The sequence below is a fragment of the Dermacentor albipictus genome, chromosome 4 (assembly GCF_038994185.2).
Source record: "Dermacentor albipictus isolate Rhodes 1998 colony chromosome 4, USDA_Dalb.pri_finalv2, whole genome shotgun sequence".
NCBI lineage: Eukaryota > Metazoa > Arthropoda > Arachnida > Ixodida > Ixodidae > Dermacentor > Dermacentor albipictus.
Window position 1 is genome coordinate 12,064,511 of NC_091824.1, and position 23,334 is coordinate 12,087,844.

Below are 23,334 nucleotides of genomic sequence, written 5' to 3' on the forward strand. Positions count from 1 at the left end.
ATTATAGCAAGAACACCATATTTTGCTCCTACTGTTTTGACTGCCATCAGGTAACGCTTTATGCTAGGTGCTATTACCAAGTGTCATTGAAAAGCGCCGAAAGTAAGCTTTCTAATGCAATATGACTCCCATCTGCCTAATGCCCGCAGAAAGCACAGTGTGTCCACGAACGTTGTCTAAAATGTGGAGTGCCTGCCACCACAGTGGAATCACCACCTTATAGGATGTCAACATTGTTTTATAATAATGGTTAAAACGGCTTTTCATAATTCGAAAACTATTTGATATTTGATTCAATTTGATTGACTTCTGGCACTATTCAACTAGAATTCGATTCTGTCTCAAAAGCTATTTCCACATGCCTAAATTTCTAACACATGTTTATCTGCTTCATGCCCACAAACTGCAAATGCTGCTCAAATCTTCCAAATTGCTTCAGCTTGAGTATCACCAAGCTTCAGCAGAGAACTTTCCGCAGTATCACAGTTTTATTTCCTCTGTCAATTCCATCCTCTCAGAATCAGGGAGAGACAAGGCGACATTACTCAACCCAAATGCTCCTGCACATCAGCAGATGCAAGTGAAGGTCACATCTCGTACAGATTAAGTGCAACATCATGAATCCTCCTTTCATGTCACGCAGTGTGCTAAACCTGTCCCTTGTAGTCTTCCCCAAAATAAAGGTCAGGTGTTTCACAGAGGGACCTCGCCTGTGTCAAAGCCTGCAGATGTAGTCGAGCACGTATCTGCCACCGAACCGGTCTCACCTCTTTGTTCTGAGGCTCTGCAGCGCGAAGCAGATCAGAGAAGGCATTACAGAGGCGCCTTGCTGCATCCAGCAGCTTCTCGCCAGAGTCCTCGTCGTCCATCAGGGCAGCAATCATCTTAACATCCTTTGACATCTCTGGCAGATTGCTGGCACTGCAAAGGAACAGCCACTCAACTCCCTGGCGACACCAAAATGTGCGCACGTGCCCGTGCTACTTTGTGCCAGCACGTTCGAAGCAAGCAACTCACATGCTGGTGATGGCCGCTCCAACAGCTGGCTGGTCGATTTCCTCTGGGGGACCTGCAATAATTCCATATCAATGCCACACTCAAATTACAACCGCGCACCATATAACCCCATGTACCACCAAAATCCATATACAGGTCAACCAGTGCCACATGCCATTGGTAAATACAGTGAGTATTTACTGTATTTACCAATGACCGATGGTGACCGTTGCTTCTCAATCACAATCTAGATCAAGCGAATGCACATTTATTTATTTATTTATTTATTTAAAATACCTTACAGGCCCATTTAAGGGCATCGGGTAAGGGGGGACACAAAGTAAGCGTTTCAACAGGAGTAAACAATATAAATATCAATACAGGCATTCACAAGATAAGTAAAGCGAAGTTCAATAAATGTTTGTCTAGGCTAAGCTTTAGAGAGCGTAAACACAGTAATATACTCATGCACACAAAAATACAAAAACACAAGTGTGAGAAACAGGGAAGGAAAGCAGGTCAATAACATCATTATACAATGTTTCTACAGGAAACTTTGCAATTCTTCGCGAAAAGCGTCATGATTTGTTATGCTCGCAATGTTATCAGGAAGACTGTTCCATACGGTTATGACACGTGGCAGTGCTGATGCGTTAAATGACAGTGTATTGCCGAATATGCGCATGAAACTATGGCTATTGTTAAGGTGACGTGACGTGCACGCTGGTACTTCAAGCGGCAACACATGAAGTCGATTACCATGGACGTATCTATGGAAAAGGCAAAGAAGACTTATCGTGCGACGAGTTTCAAGTGGCTGGAGCGAAATATCTGCTTTAATCTTGGTCACGCTGCAAGTTCTGTCGTAGTTACTTGTGATGAAGCGCGATGCCCTGTTCTGAATTTTTTCTAGCATATCAAATAAATAATTTTGATGTGGTGACCATACTGATGACGCAAATTCTAACTGTGGGCGAACAAAAGTCTGATATGCTAATTTACGAACTGTAGCAGGGGATTTACGCAAGTTCCGTCGAAGATAACCCAGAGTTTTCGAAGCTCTTGCGCAGATAGCTGTTATGTGTGTACTCCAGGAAAGATGAGTTGCAAATTCAATGCCAAGGTACTTGTAGGACAATGTCGGAGGCACGGCGGTGTTATTTAGGATGTAAGAAAAGTGAGGGTTTGAATGTTTTCGCGAGAAGGACATAACTTTACATTTGTCTGAGTTCAAGGTCATCTGCCACGTACTGCACCAGAAACTGACAAGGTTAAAGTCATTCTGCAATACTAAATGGTCATCAGACATTTTTATTGTACAGTATAAAATGCAATCGTCGGCGAAAAGATATGTTTTGTGGAAGGTCATTAATGAAAATTAAGAAAAGAAGAGGACCAAAGACAATGCCTTGCAGTACGCCAGAAGTAACGTCAGACGTAAGCGATGAGTGGTTATTAACAACAGTGAACTGTTGTCGCAAGGAGAGAAAGTTTTGGAGCCAAGATAAAGTTAATGAATCCAGCCAGAGCGCGGATATTTTTGAGATGAGGCGACAATGAGTGACACGATCAAATGCTTTGGAAAAATCAAAGAATACACAGTCAGTCTGTTGTTTGTTATTCATGCTGGAATGTAATTCTGCTGCAAATTCAAGCAACTGAGTTCGAAACTGAGTTCAAGCAACTGAGCAACTGAGTGCCATTTGGAAGTGTTGTGATTTACTTATGTAGTGAAAATTATGCCTCAGTTTAAATTTATTCGGACATTTAGGTATAATACTTGTTTGCCCTAAAGAGATGTTGCATGTGTGAGCTATTGAAAAATCTATATGCTACTAACAATTCCCATGGTGGATGAACGTATCTCAGTATGAAACTCCAAGTGGCTCTGCATGGCTCAAACACGGACGAGAGCACAGACGAGCCTTAACTAAGTTTCACTGGGTGAGAACAGCATGGTTGCATCCACAGTAAACAAAGAGAGGAGGGTAAAAATCACGCACAAAAGCAAGCAACCATTATGGCAAGCAAAAGTCGGTGGCAAAACAAGAGGCACACACCTGCGGTGAGGGTGACGACCTGTGCGGTGGCTGCGTTCATGGCTGCAATCTGGGAGCTGACATTCTGGCGGTGTGTGTCCAGGTGGCTCTGGCGCCACTGCAGCGAGGCTGGGTCCGAGCCCAGCTGGGGGCGGGCCTGGGGCACCTCGAGCTCCCGCAGCGAGGCCTGCACGGCATCGCGACCGGCACCCAGGCTTCCCAGCAGGGCACGCTGCGGCTCCGACTGCAGCTCCCGCACGTGCGGCTGCTGGGCCGGCTGCAAGGGTCGCAAGGTGCGTTTACCTCGGCTGGACCTCGGCTGGCACACTTCCCATTAGCACAGAACGAATCTCACTGCCATCCGTGATGCCACTGCAATGTGAACCGGAAGCAAAGTGCCTTGGGCTCTTTAGAGACCAGCATTTAAGTTGGCATAATCATATAATGCATGTTCGTGAAATGATGTGAATTATGGCAGCTATGATCTATATTCTCCAGGAGAGGTCGCCGATTAACTTGAGACTTAGCATGTATAGAGCTTTATTAGAATCGATTTTATTGTACGGAATAACTTTATATGGCCCTGCTCCGAGTATAAAATGCAAATGATAAACAGAATAATAAAAAAGATTGTAAACAGCATTACTACTTATGGAACACATTTACAAAAAGTACCTACTCAACAAAAATATTGTAAGTTAGGAATTATTCAAGTAAAAGAGCTTTTTCATTTTGTGGTTTCAACACAACGCTACTTTATAAGTGATATCAAAGTGCCCGTTCACAAATCAGTAACACTAACAAAAACTGAAAGATACATTGAACTGCATATTTTTATTAACCATGATACAAAAAATCAGGAAATGCTACGTCCCCTTTCTATTTAACACTCTATTTAACGATTTTAGCCCCTTAAGTGCTTTGAACGAGCAGAACCCGTCCTACTAGACTAGGTTGTCCTCTTGAGTGTTCAGAATGAGAAGTGTTCGTCTACGGCTTAGATCGCATGTCGCTCACCAGATGGAAGCACTTACTTGACGATTTCAGTTTCTCCTGCGGCAGGAGCGCAGTTTTTGTGTGAAAACATGGCGTCCAGTAGCGGCGACAAATTCACAGCAGGCCCGTCAACCCCAAAAAGAAGCTTTTCATTTTCATCATCTTCCTTGATCACTCAGATACCTATGTTTACCTTGTGTCCAGAAGTGAAGAAGGCAGCGATGACGCTGAATTGAGCAGTTCTTCTGGTGATGATGACAACATCTCTGAAGTGAACATTCGAGTGCACCAATCGCAACGTGGTTGAAAAGCTAAAATGCGCTCGTCCCAGAATCACTCTCTGCTTAGAAATTTACCACACATTCACAATGCGTCCCGAGTGAAATAGCAAAAGGTTGATTAGCCTACACAAGTGAAGAATGATGTGGTGTTTGCGACTGGTTTCTTTATGTGGTTTTCACTATTTATTAGCAGCAGGCAGCTGGTTTCCTATGGAATGTTCAGAAATAAACTGTATTGCGTTGATTTGACTAGGTATGTGGTGAAAATATTTTTTCAACATTGAGTAGTTGCTTTCTATACAATATTGTTACACAAACGAAGTATTAAGACTGGAGACTATTTACAAAGTATATTTACAAAAGATAATGCAGCGCTGGCCAGTTCAGCCAACAGCTCGAGAGCCAGAGAGCACTCATCGTCTTAGCCAGGCCCCTGCGTGCATCGGCCACAAGAAACATGCAATATGCATGTATCAATACGATTCAAAATCGGCAATAAAAAAAAAGATAGGCAATTTCAGTTAACAATTTTTCCAAAAAATTAGACATTAAGGGGTTAACGAAGATATGCTCAACTTTACATGAAGACTTGGCATGGTGAAAAATATAAGAAAGTTGTGTACAGGAGCGATAGAAAAGTTGTGACATTATGCAATATTTGTATTTGTTTTCTTGTTTATATTTCCTTGTTTGAAATGATCTTGTGGCAATATTGGTTTGCTAATATTATTTACTACTAATAGAAATGAGTAATGCATATTTTTATGAAGTTCTCGGTAGTTTATATGTCGAGAGCATGTGTTTGTAAACTGTTGTGTGCCTTAACTGTGGGTGACGTTTGTTTGCTGGCCCAACTAGGCAAACAAGCATTTGGTGTTTGGGCTGGCCAAAACTGTATGCACATATGAAGGCAACAATAAATTGAAATTAAAAAAGTAAATCTCTCTAGTTTCTTAACGGTCGCCTTTTTACTTCATATGCACTGCTGGTTTTCTCGATGGCTCGGCAGTAATGGTCAAAAGCATACTACCCTTTGCATTGCATGGAGGCAAGTGCCGCCTCCACTGTCACAGCTGGTTAGCTGCTACGATTCGGGGTACCATCTGGAAACTAAGGCACCAAAAATACAGTACTGCTGCCACAATATTAATATTTAATATTAAAAGCAGTAAGTGACAACTTCGCATACAAGGCAAAAAGGGGCAGGGGTGGCTCTTAGGCTAAAGATTTTGGAAAGATTCCCCTTGTAATACATTGTGCTGTGGCACAAAGTGTAAAACACATGGGGGAAAAATAAATAAATAAAACAGTGACAAAAAGAGTGCCGCGGCATTCTTTCTGTCTCCCCCTTTTTTTTTTTTTTTCTACAGGTTTTATACCTTGCACCACAGCATAACGGATTAACTATACACCAACTTGCCTGACTATAGTACACATTGCCTTTGTATTTGAAGAAATACGATAGATGAATATGAAAACAAACAGATGAGTTCTGCCTCCTTTTAAATGCCACACTGTGACAGTGCCAGATGTTGGGTCCCACCAGTGGATCACAGCCCAACTCACCGTGGCCCCGCTGTGTGCACTGATAGCCTGGCCCGTCTCCATCTGCTGCTGTGGTGCTGGCATGTGGCCCTTGACCCCCAGCTGGGGCCCTGCAATACGAGAAGCATGGACATCATTTATCATTCAGACCTTTTTCCAGCTCTTTGACCAGGATTACTCCGATTAATTACTGGCTTATTTTAGAGCACCGATCAATTAGGACTGACCAGGTGTATGTGCTGCTTAATGAAATCAGGAACTTGTTAATTCAAAGGTATTTGGCCTTGTAATGGTTGATTAGGACAAGCAGCAGAGTGCAGTCAAACATACGGTACTGCAGTGAGTGATGAAAAAGCACTCTTAGTCTCCAACTGAAGCCACGTGACAGATTGTGCATTGCGGCAATTATCATTTGGTCAGAAACTGCAGGGATATACCAGACCCATTGTTTGTTTTTTCTTACTGCATTTTGCAATGCACGCATGTAAGCCCCACACGAGACAATGGGTTTGATGAGAAAACACTTAGTTTGGTTTGCAAGGTGTGAAACATGACGGATGCTGAAGAGAATGAAAGGCACGCTGATGCTAAACTTGCCTACCAGTACACAATGCCTCCAGAGGTTTGCAACCATACCAGTTCCACAACTCACCATGTTTCAGAATCCAGACACAGTGATAGGCAAAAATGCTTGGGGATCTGCTGAATGTTGCCTATGGAGTACAGAACAAACTACAGTAGACTTTCATTATTTCATCAATGGCTAACAAAATTTTCTGACGAATTTTACCATGACCAAAAGTCTCAGCCAGCACCCATACATTTCCATGGGCCAATACTTTCGTTATTGCAATCCTGAAATTGGTTGGCACAAACTTTTCCAACTGTCTTCCCTAATGGCTGCAGCAGTGTTTGCCTTGGTCATACTTATGGATGGTGAATGTGTCAAAGATGTGCCGCCAAAAACACCTATTTTAGGTCTGCTCCAGGAAAATATTCAAGCAGAAATGGTAGCTGACAACACAGTATTTACCCAACTGTAATGTGTGGCCCATAAGAATTGGTCTGACAATTGTCTGCGTCGTGCAGTGAACCTTTCCAGAAATGCACGTGCACCGTCAGCGGCGGTTGCAGGTCTAGCGTGGGAAGCGGGAGGGCCAACCGTCGTGGCGACCGGAGACTCTCCTGTTTGCCTTGCCCACAGCATCCCGGTGCTCCCTTCTCCCATAATGCCTTGCACTCAGTGGCGTAGCTAGGTTGTCTGGCACCCGGGGCCCATAGGTCTTCTGTCACCCCCCCCCCCCCCCACCCAGGTGTAGCCGGTGGAAAGAGGGGTGTCTTCAGACGTATATGACTCGCCCCTCCCCCCCCCCCCCCCCTGGCCCCGTGCACCCAGGGCCCACGGCCCCCCGCCCCCCCCCCCCATTGCTACGCCACTGCTTGCACCTATCCGCTGGTGCTTAGGCCTAAGGCACTGGAGAAGGGAGCGCCAGGCTGTGCGCAGCTCACACGCTACAGGCAAGGAGAGTCTCCGGTGGCCGGTGCTACGACTTCCCGTACTGCCTTACGGCCACCACTCAACGTTGCATGCAAATTTCTGGGTAGGTCCTTTAGATAATGACACATGCACTTGGTTATCTTTCACTGGTAACCACTTTTCACCGGCTAAGAAATGTTAAGCATTATTGCTCGGCGCAGGACGCACCCGCACGTATCAGAAGTTTCTAGAATGTTATCGATGGTTCTATCCGTTGTCTGTTGTCACCGAACCTTGTTTTATCTGATGGTATGTGCGATGCGAATTGTGTAGTACTATCTGGAAGACCCGGGGGCACTAGTGATTATTCTGGAACCTTCGATGACTCATGTATAAAAGCCGATGCGATTGCCCTGCAAATAAGATTTTCAACGATCGCCGACAGTGTTCGCAGCTATCACTGTTCTTTGAGTGTAACTTGCTTTTGAGGACACATGCTCGCTCAATAAAACACTAGCACACCATTCACAGTTTTGTTGCTTTCTTCTCCGTTACTACCATGTGACAATATGAACCAAAACCAAGCTCGTAGTGTTTGCAACAGCCACTGTAGCAACTGAGTCTCATTGTAGCAGGGTAATGACTATCTGCTGCTTTCAGGCTATCAGCCTGCTTTCAGCCTATTCAAAGGTTAAGTGATGCTTTGCATGCTAAGCAAGTTACATGTTTTTGGTGTTCCAGAGAATTGTACACGTTGCAGGGCAAACTAGTGAACGGGTTAGTCTAGGCATGGGCTACCATCTCCTCCGCAATTGCTACTAAGTGTTTCAATAAATTTTTAATAAATGCAGAACATAAAGCATGCAATTGACCGTAAAGAAGACTACATGTTATGTTCTGCAGACAGCAATAAAGTGCTGTCTGAGAGTGACAACGATGACAATAAGTGTAAATAAATTTCTATTCTGTGAAGGTAAAGTTCACTAGTTTCATCTTTTTTTTTGATGAACAGAATCGGATGCATGCAAGCTTTTTCTTGTTGAAAAATTGTGTGTGTGTCAGATTCTTAGATTGTTTAGATGCTCTTATGTCGTTTACACATTAGTTCTATACTTCGAACTCATCCAAATTGAGTGCACATTCAATGTGGGGGTATGTTAGAATTGTGCCAAATGAATCAGTGCTTCCTGGTGTTTCTTTCTGCCTCTTGTTAGTTTAATTTGACCTATCGAATAATTAGATCAAATTCATTGGTTCTGTTGGAGCCGACTGTATAGAATATACATTTATTAAGTGCAGAAATAAAGAAAAACTTAGAGCAAGAGATAGAAATCTACAAATGAGCTGTAAGTAAAACCAAACAAATGGCTGTTTCTAATGGGTACATTTTTTCAGTCAGTCAGATTTGCCATACTGAACACCTTTTTATCAGGTAATAAGCAACAATGCATTGAAGTGAAGTTTAACCTTCTTTCACTGATGCCATTTCATTCCAGTCAATTCGCCTCTGTAGACTGATGCATAGAGCAACCCTTGAGCTTGCACCAATGTTTTGGAACTGGGATGACGGAAGAAGCCTGTTTGACACCTGGCTAACCTGGCTAACAAAACAAGTGAAAAATGTTTGTTCAGATGAAGATGCCTGTGTCATGTCACCACTCTGTGAATGAGACATGCCTGATGCCCTGGCCATTCTGGAACAGGTTGCAAGTGTTGCATCGTGACGTATGAGTAGAGAAAAATTGCATTTACTGCAGTGGTTTCATATCGATTTACACATGGTACATGAATGAAAACTACATGTTTAGTTCATTTGGCCACTTCTTTTCCTGTCCAATGAAATATTGTGAACAAGCTTTACTGGACAAAGGAAACTAAAGATCCTGGTCCAAGATGCAATGCCCAGCCGCCAAGCAGAACAAAATGACAACACCGTTCATGAAAAAGCTATGCAGAAAATCAGCAGTTTGTCTCCCGGCTGCAGTAGCAACATTATGATAACGGCAAAATGCTCGAGTGCTTAGATTTAAGTGCATGTTAAAAAACCCCAGGTGGCTGAAATTATTTTAGGCACTTCACCACTTCCCATGGTGCCACTAATAGCCTGTATACAGCACCTGGACATTCCCTCAGGAGGGCCTGCCTAAGTATATGGCAGAAGGGGAATTGTTCTGCACAAAATACGATGCATTGGATAAAGGAAAAGTTAAAATATACCAACAAGAAGCTGATCTTTCATTTAGGCCATAAATTTTTTTTTGCACAATATTCTTGGAAATGACAAATGAAAAGAAGAAGAAGAAGAACTGAATCGCATGTTTCAACTTCTGTAACAAAGCAGTAAATAATGATATCAGAGTGTCCTATAAACTGCACCTAATAGGGCAAATAAAGCGGCAAAAATTTATTAATTATACATTGCTGTCAAATACAGCGGACTTCGGATAAACGAAGCTCACTTAAACCGAAATGACAGATAAACTAAACAATGTTATCACTTTTGGTTGAACGGCCACAGACGCAATGTTAACAGACTTCGATTAAACGAGAACCATCCTTTTGTGAGCTCCCAGTTAAACAAAGCATCAACCAAACTACCACCTACCTCATCAGCGTATGGAACAGGAAAAGTCTGACAAACATGTCAAATGGTTATGTTATAAAGAGCCAAGAAATTCCAGTCTGCCAGATGTGAAAGCTAACACAGAGTAAAGATGTTTAAGTTGAAACACTCAGCATTTCCATCATGAGGATTTCGCTAGGCAAGCAGGGATCCTTGCAGAGGAGGCAGATAGGATTTTGCAACCAGGCTGCCACTAGTGCTCCGTTCTGTGGGGAGGCGCGACTCTCGCACGTCCCCTGATATCTTGTTTTCCCGCATAGCTCCATCTCCTGCAGTGTGGCGTCGCCGCGTGGCCTGGCGCCCGCGGCGGTCGGAGTGGTTGAAGCGCAGTACGAGAGATGGCGCGAGGGTTGCGCTGCGGCAAGCTGCGGTGGGGTTACTTGGGCGCAAGGTAGAACACGCTGGCTTTTTGGCTGCGGGTCGTCGTACGACGCGGACGCCCCGCGCGTGCACCAATCCATGCTTCTGCTAGACCGTCTCACGTGGCATCCATCGAATGCGCCACCGTTCGCGTGACCGTACGCGCGAATGACCAGGCGTTGGGATCCAGCATGGGGCGAACATATTCACTCGCTATATCCGGTCGCGGTGAGTCGGACTTCTAGATTTGTCGAGCGCCCATCGGCATGTTTCGTGTATAGCAACTCGGCTAGCAGACACTGATCTATGAAAGGTGCAATAAATGCCCTTGTGATTGTTTGGACTACTGTGTTGTCGTTCCTTTGTCCCAAGAGCAGGTGTGAGAACACCACAGTTCATACTGCCAGGAATAAGAGACATCCGATGATGCCCTTGTTACCTGCTCTGAGGAGACAGTCGAAAATATTATCAGTCAAGTATGTGGCAAGGACTATGATTTTATTGACCAAAACATAGGTATTACTGCTCCAGCACACGTTGCTGTTTCATACCAGACGGCAAGAGAGTGAGTTGAAACTCTGCAGCACTATTTAAAATGTGATGGCTGCATTGAATTATTGGGAATCCTTTCAAGCGTAAATACAATGTTGTGCAAGAAAAGCTACAATACTAGAAGCAGAGCACAGTACTGCCTTTTTTTTCCCTATCCAAACCCATGGACGCTTTTCAAATGGAACAATCTTCGGAGATTTTTCTGTCTTAAATGAAACTTGGAATAAATGGAACATGTCCCTTCAAGTTGCTTTGAAGCAAAGTCTACCACTCATTTGTTGAGCAAGGCTTTCATAGAACTCTTGCAAATGTTGTAACCATTTCACATCACCGCACACATCAAATCTGCCTGCCTCAGATGCTTTAATATAATGTAGTTTCTAGAACTCTCATATCTAGTCTTGGTGCAAAGTTGTGGACAAGTAAAATTTGTGGTTAAATTTTTTTAACTAGCTGAAATTTGGAAAACCTTTGTAAAAACTATAAGGTTGTAAATCAGAATTCTGCTTCTTACAGTTTGTAGAATTATGCTTTCACTCTTAAATGCAAAACAAATTTTATTCAAGTCTATTAGGTATGTGGTTGTGTAACATGTGAATTTCTGCATTTCACACGTGCTATTTAAATTAGAAAATCGGACCTGGTCCCGAGGTAAACCACATGACACAATGGATTTTCGGTGCATGCTGAAGAAACCCCAGGTGATCAAAATTATTCCAAAACTGTTTACTACACTGTCCCTCACAGCCCACTATGCCACTTTCAGGACGCTAATCCCCATATTTTTTAAGAGTTCTTTTTTCTTTTTTGACCTTGAACACTTCCTCTTTAATTATCTTTGCCTGACAGCCTTCTTGACCAGACTTACGAAGAATTACGGTAGCCGTAAAATGTCTGCAAATATTTCCTAAGATACTTCCTCTACTTCTTGATCACACATGACTGCTGGTAACCCTAATAAGTCAAATTCCGTTTTGTATTCTGCGAACACTGTATAGAAAGGCTGGTTATATTCTGTAGACTTTTCAGTTACCCCATTATTGACAGGGATGCAATTCTTTGTTTAATATGTCTTTCTAAAGCTGACCTGTTCTCTAGGATGACCAAAGCCAGGTGTTGGCTGATTTTGTTCAAGATCACTTTATCGAATACTCTGTACAATACTGACAAGAAGCCTATTAATAGTCAATTTTTTTATGCCTCATTCATTATGGATTCCAAGCCTTGGGTAAGCGACGAGCCAGCGCTGTTACAAAGGGGCACAAGCCTCTGGAGCACAATATCAAGGAGCCTGTTACTCCATCTTCTCTTGCCGCTCTTACCCTGAACATATCTTGCAAAGCCCCGCCAACTTGACCACCTGTCACACCTGGAATTTGCACATTTTCCCTGCAACATGTCTGTAGAAAGCTGCACTTCAATGGAGCTGGAATCCAAACACACTCAAGCACTTGTATATGCCTAGAGGAACAGTAAAAACGTCAGGTAACGAATATTACTCCAGAGTCCCTTATCGTGTTGCTGTTACTCATGTGTGGGATGTTGAGCTCCCTCATTTGATTTCGATAAAGGTGCAACTGAAGGAAACAGATGGGGCAGCTGAATAAGTACTGCTATCATTATTAAAAAAGAAGTCAATGATGCAAAATAAAACATGAAAATTTAGGTTTTAGTGGTAAGAAATCATTCAGTTTTTCATCACTCTTGCTATAAGAAGAAATAAAGATTAAAGAGAATCATGAAACAGACATTAGAACATGATCCTTCTTACCAAATACACCTCCCCCTCCACCCCAACACACAACCTCACAATGGTTTTGAGCACTCCTTCATGCCACAAACTGTTGCTGATTGGAACGCCTTTATTGAGAGGCAAATCTCATAACTCACTGTCACATCATTTCTGCCCAATTTACTGTAATGATATTTCTTTTCTTTTTGCAGCATGTTGTCTACCATACTATATGTACTATATTATGCTGCATTTTCTCTGCTGCAAACTACACTCCCTCATTATTCAAAGAACATTCTCGTTCTCGTGTTGTGCTGTATTTAAGTAACAATGTGTCAGCATTTCCACCCTGGTGATGTTTCCATTGGGAATTGCAGTAGAAAGAAATAAACGAAGCGAGAATCCTCACCACAACCCTGTTCATGCTGCCCCCCACTCCACATTTTTTGGCCATGTAAATCTAGCCTTAACAGGCTCTCAGGTTTTCCTGCAGCCTCAAAAGCTATCTGCAGCTAGAACCACACAGGCTCTAGCTGCAGCCGTGAGTGTGGACTTGGTTTTTGCAAAAGTATTGTAGAGAATGGCACCCATTATCATGCCGCCTCGCAAGTGCTGGTGGCGCATGCACATCCTGCTTTCGTTTCTTTTCTTGCCCCCCCCCCCCCCACACCTTATTTTTGCTTGTATATGCTCCGAGATAGAATCAATAAAATGCATTCTGTTTGAAACCTCAAATTGTGTGCCGTCAGCTCCAAGAAGCCCGCGCGCCTGCATGTCTTAGCTATGCAACCATGGCAACAACCACCATAGTAACATTCGAGCCGAAGAGCGAGAAAAGTGAAACAGTAAAGCAGAAGACTATCCCAGCAAGAACATAGACCATGGCTTGTCACCAGCTTCTGGAGTATGACAACCAAAGTGATAATTGGAAGGCGTACATGACGAAGGTGGAAGCTTATTTCTGGGCAACAATGGAAAGGCTGTCATTACTGGCTGCGTTAAGCACACACACCACGTGAACGTATGAGCGCTCTCAGGAAGAATTGCCCTGAGGAAGCCAACTGTCCTGACGTATGAGGAAGCTGTCAAAGTTCTGGACAAATATTTTGATCCCAGACGTCACGAAGATAACCAAGAGCATTTGCTTTTATTGTGATAGCAACCATATGGACACTCCAAGTGCATTTGTGCCATTTCCATGAGGCAATAACACCGTCGTCGCATGTCCTGTGCTGTATGTGCAAGTGGAGCCTTGCAATGGGAGCCGACAATTGCGGCTCGACCTCGCCTGCGTGAAAGAGACGAAAGCAGGGAGGAAGCACACAGTCTTCTGTCATGCGCGAGGCACCTGGAAGCGGTGTTCTACTCTGGCTGCAAGTGCGCATATGGCGGCTGCGTGCGGTCGCACGGCTGCCTCTTGAGAGTGATCTGCGTTGGGGGGCGGTGTGGCTCTGTCGGCGGCTCACAGCTTTGTGCATGCTGCGTGTTCTCGGCGCTCACTTTGAGTGGAAGCGATAGACAGCACGAATGTCACTTTGCTCGCTGCCGCTGCCGCATTGTGTCATGCCAACATTTTGACAGCGAATTTTTTCCGTCAGATCTGTTCATGTTTGCTTGTGGGCGCGTGACGCCATGCTTGTTAATTTAGTTAGTGTCCATATGTTGACAACATTGTATGGCTGGTAAAACCCCTATCCTTACTTCGTATAGCTGTCCACTAATTTGCGATCGCAATCGATGCTTTGCCTTTCAAGTGAAATTGCAACTTCTTTTTAACTGGTACCAGTTGGAAGGCGAGCCCATTGAAGACTTCACTGTTTAAACACGTCGGATTGCAGACAGCTGCAATTTTTGAGACATGCTTGACCGGTTTCTACGTGACTGGATAGTCTGCGGTGTCAGGTCAAGTGCGGCTGGGCAAAAGCTCACTGTTACTGGTACAACAATGGGAAAGCTAATATTACGAAGATATGTCTTAGCGACATACACAGAGAATGCCCGAGAGGACGCTTCCAGTATAAGTAGCGAGAAGCACTAGCAGTAGCAGTATAATCATCAGAGCAAACCCCGAAGATGAGCGCATTCAGACATTAACCGGACCTTGTAAAGGTCAGCTAGAGCCTCCAATTTATCGCACAGTTATGTGGTATGGCATTGACATTCCAATGACTGTTGACACCAGTTCACCCGTTTGCATCGTGCCTAGAGAACTGTATGACAAAAACAGAGAACATTGGCCCCTGTTACAACCCAGCACATCAAGCTTTCCTGTTATCTGGGAAAATTGCCATTGCTTGGAAAATTAGCCATGCCTGTATATTACAACAAGAAGGTGGCCAAGGTTTCTTGATAGTACTGAACTGCTCAGGGCTGAGCCTCTGCGGGTGCAATAGACCTTTTTCTGGCATGTGAGCGCCACTAACAGCCGCGCAAACGCTTTTGGGAAATGTGTGAATGCCACAGAGGCAGGCGTCACACTTTTGTTTTACTCCTGCACCGTGCGAGCACCTGTTAGCAGTATTAACTGAATCAAATTTGGCAAGATGGTGCATGTTATTCCCTTATTCAAACAAGAATGTCTTGTTTATTGTTTAGCTGTGACAGCAACCTCTAGCCTCTTTGTGATGCCAGCCGTGGTAATCTTGCGCACCTTGCTTTTTGTTTTCTTGCTTCCTTTTTTCCAGCTGAGAACCCCCTTCAGCTATTTATTGCACACATCCTTTGACTCTGAATAACAATTAGGTATGGTCGAAATTGGAAATCAGGCGTAATAAACAATGTGTAGATCAAATACTAAACCCAGCAGCACGTTCCACAACTGCAGATAGATTAGGTTAACGGACTGCCTTGTCTAACACTCTGTTTTCTACAAGTGAAGATTATTTGACTTTTCAATGCAAGGTGGAGGGACAAGAGTCCTTTTCACCATTTCTCACACAATTTTTTTAAAGCTTAATAAAAGCAATTCATTTCATTCTGTGTTTGTTATGCAGTAACGTAAAGTGCACCACTTCATAAATGTCTAGTGTCTGAGAATCAATGTGAAATTTTTTAATCTGCCTCATGATGTTGCGCAAGGGTTGTGGTGAAGCGTATCGCTTAGCTGCGATCGGTGGTTTAATGTCGGAACCATGCTGCACAAAGCACTTGCCCAAAAACACAAGGAAAATTGCCTACTAACTTTTTATGTAGTGCAGCTAATTAGAACAACTTTCAAAGAAACTGTCATCGCAAAACAGCAACCTGCTTCACATGTGACCAATGAATGCACTCAAATAAAATAATTTTGCAAGCTACCACCTATAGTTTTCCAGGCAACACACGGGGAAGGCGGGAGATGGAAATTCAAGACAATGAGCGAAACGAGAACAAGGTTTGCTCATTACCTATAGTTTTGGTGGATAGCGGCATGTGAATGCATTATTGGGAGTAGCCGGGCTGTAAATTCAATCCTAAAACAATGTTTCCCTCATGAAAGAGACTGGGAGTATAGGCAAATCTTTTTTTTCCCTTGAAACCGGGCCTCGCTCGGGACACTGTTTCGAACAACAAACATATTTTTCTTTCGCTTTCTTCCCTGCTTTATTTATTTATATATTTATTTTTAGGGAATAAGAGTACATGGGTGCCCCACCTACGAGCTACCAGCCAGCGAGCGCCCTGGCCGTTTCTGAAATCTCGCAACGTATGTGCACTTCTCTTATTCGACCACTGTGGCAGCAAAGGAGGCACAGACGCCTTTTCTTCTAGGAAGCCTGCTTGCTTTCATGCCATTCAACAATGCAGCATTCTATAGGCGAAGTTTTAAACAATGGAGGCGATATGTTTACGGTGGCGCTTAGCTCTCTACAAAAAAGCGGCAGCTCGGTGATTACTGCACAAGCGTGTTATTTCCTTCTCATTTCTTGCATAGAGATACGAATGCAGATGCCTGAAGGCATGTGTACTTATGTCGTGAGGAGCGTCAAGAAGAATGTGGTGTCTTGTTCTCTCCCTTTTTATTTTCTTCGTACTCCCATGGTGGCAATGCGGCAAACGGGCGGCGGGCACCCGGGCAAGCCAGCTTGCTCACCATTCGTTCTTTCCCCATAGTGCACCAGGCGCCAGTGAGGCACCGGGGGATTGCCCGAAATAGGTCTATATTTCATTTCCGGCTGAGTGATGCGGGATCACTGGTACTAGATGTGTCAGCACAGCAGAAGGTTAGTGCAAGGGACCACCATTCTGGGGCTATGAATGCTAAGGGCTATGACTGCTATCCTTTTGGAGTTTCAAAATGTCTTTGGTGTGGAACTTGGCCTAATTATTGAGCCCCCAGAACACCTGCAACTCAAGAAAGGAGCGGTGCCGAAGACTTGTAATGCTCGTTCCCTTCCTTTTGCTTTGCCTGGCAAGCTTTCCAACAAGATAGAGAGACTGGTAACGCTTGGAATACTGTCACATGTAATGCATGCAGAGTGGGTTATACCCATTCAGCCAGTTTTGAAGGATGGCATAGTCAGAGCATGTGGCAATTTAATGTAACCTTAAACACCATCTGCGAGCTCGAGCAGTATCCATTGCAAGTCACTGACGGCATTTTTTCATGTTTGAACAGTGGGAATTACTTCAGCCCACTGGACCTACAAGATGCTTATTGCCTTATTGCCAGCTTCCCCTTGATGAGGACTCAAAGAAGCTATGCATTGTCAATGCACCCCGTGGGCTATTTTGATGTAACAGTCTGCCTTTCCGCATAGCCTCAGCACCTACTTTATTACAGCAGAAAATTGAGACTGTTTTGCAGGGAATAACAAGTGTAGAAGCTTACCTTGATGACATTTTTGTATCGTAGAACAGCGGGAATACCAACAAGTTAAAACAAGTGCTGCAGTATTTTTGTGAGCACGAAGTAAAGCTCGGGCTTAACAAGTGCAGTTTTCATCAAGCAGCAGTCATGTAGCTAAAGCATAAAATTGATTGAAAAGGCCTGCATCTGATCAATAAACACATCGAAGCAATCGCAACAGCCCCCAAACGTCCAGGAATAGTGCTGATTTCTGGGCATGCTTTCATCTTGCTCAAACTTCATACCCAACATGTCTCTTTCTCATACCACTGTATCTAGAGAATGGCACACTTTGGCTTTGGTTAAGTGCTCAAGAGGCAGCTTTTTGCAAAGCAAAACAAGTGCTGCGACAAGTCAGCGTGTTGGCACAATATGAATCTGCTTAACTAGATTGAGACACTTCATAGGGAGGAATTGGTGCTGTGCTTTTCCACACAGGCAGTGATCAGATCAAGCCTATTGGCTTCAGGTCTAAAAAATTAATGAGGACAGGGAAGAATTATTTACAACTTGAGCATTGCACTATATCTTGACGGATTGCACTACAAGCTTCAATACTCACATGGTAAGCAGCTTCTCAACACCGACACCCTTAGTCAACTACCGCCATGATCACCGGAACCTGAGCCATTGGAAGTGGACCTACCTGACTATGCTTTAGCTTTGGCTGGGTTCAATGAAGAAATTATGTCTGTCAAAGAGTTAGGACAGCTAACAGCAAGTGACCCACTTTTGGAACAGGTTATGGAATTCACAAAGAATGGCTGGTTATCTTGTGTGAAAAGGCTCAATGCAAGCAAGAGCTCGATGCAAATGGGCGCTGTCCCCTTGGCTCACAGACTGTTGTACTGGGGCTGCCGAGCTGGCATTCCAACAAAAGCAAGATGCAGTGTCTTGCACATGTTGGACGAGACGCACCAAGGGTGGTCTGCCATGAAGGCTGTTGTCAGATCATCATTCTGGTGGACAGGTTTGGATTGTGATATTGAACGACTGTCAGCAACATGTGAAAACTGCATAGGGAACCAGCGCAAGCCCTCTGCTGCAGTGACAATTAACTGGCCCATAACCGTAGCAAGGGGGGCCGGGATTCACATTGTAATTTTGCTGGGTCTGATGCAGGAAGCATGATCCTCATGGCCGTAGACGCACATACAAAGTAGATAGAAGCCATATGCTTGAAACAATCCCACTCAGTCTCTACAGTCAATTGCTTGCGCAGTATGTTCAGCAGATTGGACATACCGCAGACAGACCATCGTTTCTAGTAACAGAATCCAGCCCACCATTGACGAGAAGTTCGCACCCTTAGTCAAGAACAACAATATAACACATCAGGATGGCTGTATATCATCCCCAATAAACCGGCCTTGCTGAAAGGGCTGTCAAGACCATTAAGGACGGCCTCAGAAGATTGGTGAAGAGTGACTAGAAGACAAGCTGTCCAGGCTGCTTTTAAATGACAGGATAATGCCTAACAACTCTAGGAAGTCATTGCCGAAACTGCTTTTCGGATACCAAATCTGATTCTGCTTCGATATGTGCTTTCCCCTCATGCAGGCAACGTCAGTCTGTGAGCCAGACGAGTGGACAATGCCACCACAAGAAGCTACCGTGTACGTCCATAACTAAGGCACAGGGGAGAAATGGATGCTAGGAATTGTGAAGTCTATGACAGAATGCTGAATGATTACCACACAGACACCAACCTATCCAATTAAACGGCACATCGTCCAAGTACATACATGGCGAAGTGCAGTATCACATGACACAGACCAAAAAGTCAAAGATCAAGCAGTAGAGATTGACACCTGTAGCCTGTCCTCACCCACATCATTAATTCAAGGCAATGTGGCTGAGCCTGAGGTGCCTGAAGCTCGAGTGGAGACTGTGACGAACTGTGCTAGCTTGGCCAAAAGCCCCAAGCCACCACAAGCTTTTGTGGCCTTGCACACGTGAAAGATCAGTACACCGCCTGCACTGCTAAGGGAAGGGAGACGTAGATGATGGCACACATTATCACACTGCCTTGTAACTGCTGGTGGTGCATGGGCATCGTGTATTAACGCGATAGCGTTAAGGAGCTCGTGTCGCAGAAAAGCCGGTGTCGTCGGCGTCGGGTGTCGGCGTCGGCGGCGTTGACCGTGAGCGATAAATCACGGCAGGCGCTTCATAAATAAAAAGCAACTTCCAAGATTGGCCCGGTGGGAATCGAACCCGGGTCTCCGGAGTGTGAGACAGAGACGCTACCACTCAGCCACGAGTTCGATGCTTCCAAGCGGTGCAAACGCGCCTCTAGTGAATGCGGTGTTGCCTTCGAAACCAGCCGTGGAAAGTTATACTGCGGTGTATATCGGTAATTATGAACATGTAACGTACAGAAGTCACAATTACACGAGTTGCGAAGTGCGTTTCCGCTGCATTTCTTTTGCGCTTTCCGCACACGCAGAGCCATCTTGCGGCAAACACAGAAGACCCCCTCCTCTCAATGTACGGCGCTGCCCCGACAGGAGGCGCGCCGCGCGCGCATTGGGACCGCTGCCAGGCGCGTCGCGGGACTCCCTCTCCCCTGACGACGCTTCGCCGTGCTTCCGGTTTAGATTACTATCTATCTCTCTGCCCGTGCCGATCACGACGTTTGGCTGGCGTAGATCGTTTCCCCTCCGAGACACCGAGTTCTTTGGTTCGTTTCGTTCGCTCAGGCGCACGTTTCGTTGTCGCGCCGAACACTGCGTTGCTCGACGTTCACCGCGTGATAGGTGGGCGCTAAGTCCGATGCGGGGCGCATCGTAAGTGATTGCTGTGCCGTAGCGCATTGTCTTATACCCCTTGGCGGGTCGACGGGAACGCTGTCGCGTCCCACTCTTAAAGGCGAAGCTTAAGCGTCCTCCAATTTTTGTTTTTGTTTTTTTTATCCCCCTCCTATTTTTGCATATGAAGGCATGTGTATTTATGCCGTGAGGAGCGTCAAGAAAGAAGTGGTGTCTTGTTCCCTCTCTCTCTCTCTCTTTTTTTTTGTACTCTTACAGCGGAAATGCTGCAAACAGGCAGCGGGCGCCCGGAGGAGCATATATCTCAGATATATGCTCTGAGATACAATCGATAAAATGCATTCAGTTACAAACCTATACCTGCGTATCGTCAGCTTCAAGGCATGCACCTGCATGTCTTAGCTATGAAAACTAAAATCACCCTGAGAATGATTGAAAAGTTGAGCAAGTTGGTAGGGGATCCACAGTAAGGAAAGGCAGGCATGCTAACCTGGACACAATACTGTCGATCCTCGATATAAGGAACACAAATACATGTACAACGAACTATCAGCCAAATGCATGTACAACGAATTATCAGATTGTTCTGATAATTAGTTTCTTCAGATTGTTCTGATAATTCGCCCTTCCTTACCCTGAACCCCTACCAACTTGCTCAACTTTTCAGTCATTCTCAGAGTGGCTTTCGTTTGCATGTAAATATAATACGTTTCTCACCAATATCAGCACATAACAAGTACATGTTTATAACAAATATCAAACATAATGAAGGTTTCGTGTCGGGTCCGACCGACTCTGTTATAGTGGATGGACAAGCAATGCTTGTGGCCTTTGTTTGTGTGTCCGTGGTTTGCATGCCTGTTTTGCCGGACCACTGTGAAGAGTCTCACCTTTGGTGCCAGGGCGGACAACTGCTGGGAGAGCGACCGAACCCACGGCCGGCTGGGAGGGCTTGGCAGCGGGTGTGTGCTGCAGGATGGTGGCCCTGCACGGGTGGGGAGGGAGAGAGGCGAGGCACGCTATGAGAGGGGCCCCACCCTGACCGACATAAGTAGTGCAGTAAGTAACGACCCATTATACGCATTTCGCAGTGCAGTCGTTTTTGATCCGCTCCATATATTACAACTTGTGGACACAAAGTTACATCAAATTAGGCATTTGTGCGTTTCTGTGCTTCCAGTGCACGAGCAAAGCAACCTGTTTACTATGGCCGCAGAACGTGCCACTCTGCTCGTTTGAAGCGATAAATAGGTTCGTATATGTGGAGCATTTCATCATATTTCGTGACACAAAAGTACGAGACTTAAGGGGGAGCTTTAGCGGGGGGGCTCCTAATAATAATAATAATATTTGGGGTTTTACGTGCCAAAACCACTTTCTGATTATGAGGCACGCCGTAGTGGAGGACTCCGGAAATTTAGACCACCTGGGGTTCTTTAACGTGCACCTAAATCTAAGCACACGGGTGTTTTCGCATTTCGCCCCCATCGAAATGCGGCCGCCGTGGCCGGGATTCGATCCCGCGACCTCGTGCTCAGCAGCCCAACACCATAGCCACTGAGCAACCACGGCGGGTGGGGGGGCTCCTATCTAAATGCAGGGGAAAGGAGAAATAGTCTTTCTTGGCAACCACTGCACCAAATTTGATGAGGTTTGTTGCATTTGAAAGGAAAAGCTAGAATGTAATGACTGTTGGAAGCGGATTTTTTATTAAAGCCATCAACTTTTTAACAAAAATTGTTCAAGATCGCATGCAAATTTTCACAAAACGAAACTACCTATCAAGTTTACAGCAATGAAAAATTATAGCACAGTTCTGTCAAATGAATCTAATGTTACACCTAAAGCGGACAAAATTGATAAATTATACATGGCTCTCAAGTACACCACTAACATGTGAGTAGGACTATTGCAAAACCATCATAAATATTGTAACCAGTTCACGTAAGATATAAAATTCCTCCCACGCATCAAATTCACATATATAAATTCGTAAGATATCAAATTCATCCGCTTTGGATGTTGTGACAGATGCAGGTTATAGAACTGTGATGTGGAGACAAAGGACGAGCATTCCGGCCAGGCCAATCGAAAGTCTGAATTATGCTCCAGACCAAGCCGGGCCCGTAGCAGCCCGACTCACTTGGCTGGCGAGACACTGTCCTCCACCATGGTGGAGCCCTCATCCCCGTCAATGCCCAGGTGGTCCTTGGCTTTTTTCTGCAGACACGAACAAACAGCCGTGCAGAGATTTCTCAGGCTGTGCACACCACAACATGCAATTTGTAAGACGGCCACTTTGGCCAACCACCATTTCAACAGATCGTGCTGGTTAAACTTATTTTTTCTCGAATAGATACATGCCAACACTGCGAATTGCAATATGATGCCTAAGTGCCTAATTAGCACAACAAATAATCAATGAAAAACACTGTTTAGTCCGACTAGTTCTAAATGCAATGCACGCAGCAGGAGGCTGGTCACAATGTGGAAACTGGACATTGTGGTTATGTGGTACCGAGCACCACTGACAAGTCCACCCACATCGCAATTGGACCGCTGAAAGCCGAATGCACTCAGCCTGACAAGAGGGCAAAGATGTTGAGAGGAATCATCTTCATTTACATTATTTACATGCTTCTTTACAACTGAGATTTTGGTCAAAAAGAAAGAGCATGGCAACGACAAACAAGAAGCTACTTTAAAGATTGTCAGCTGAAGTTGAGTAAGAAATATTGGGAGCCCACTTATGGTGAGAAGAACATTTTCTAATATTTTTTATTAGCATCACTTGCATTCACAGAGAAGCAACAGCACAGGACTAGGCTTAAACCCATGTTGAACGTGGAGAAGCATAAAATGAAGGGTGAAAAGGACAATTTGGGGGCACACGACCGGCTTCCAGGAACACAGTCGTCATGTGGTCAGCCGCTGCGTCAGGTCAACTGAATAGAAACTGCACATACTGTCAGGCAGCTTCTGTAACTGCTGTTGTTGCATTATATTAACTGGCACTCCCGACGTGCCATTGAAGTCCCGCATTGTTTACCAAATGCAGCGCCCTCGTATTGCTGTGCTTCGCATGCATGCACTAGAAGCTGTCTACACTAAGCATAGGAGCAGCTTTAAATCTG

At 44.7% G+C, this 23,334-nt stretch overlaps 1 protein-coding gene across 4 annotated transcripts in view; it reads right to left on the minus strand.

Annotated features, from left to right (window-relative positions):
* rhea (Talin_middle and talin-RS domain-containing protein rhea) overlaps positions 1–23,334 on the minus strand; it is a 408,423-nt gene that overhangs the window by 260,672 nt on the left and 124,417 nt on the right. For all 4 annotated transcript variants that reach the window (XM_065450432.2, XM_065450447.2, XM_065450440.2 and 1 more), the window contains exons 14-19: positions 22,344–22,420; positions 21,091–21,185; positions 5,879–5,967; positions 3,057–3,312; positions 1,018–1,069; positions 768–921 (exon numbers count right to left, since the gene is read on the minus strand). In XM_065450432.2, the coding sequence (XP_065306504.2) occupies positions 768–921; positions 1,018–1,069; positions 3,057–3,312; positions 5,879–5,967; positions 21,091–21,185; positions 22,344–22,420 (723 nt within the window). The remainder of the gene's footprint in view (positions 1–767; positions 922–1,017; positions 1,070–3,056; positions 3,313–5,878; positions 5,968–21,090; positions 21,186–22,343; positions 22,421–23,334) is intronic.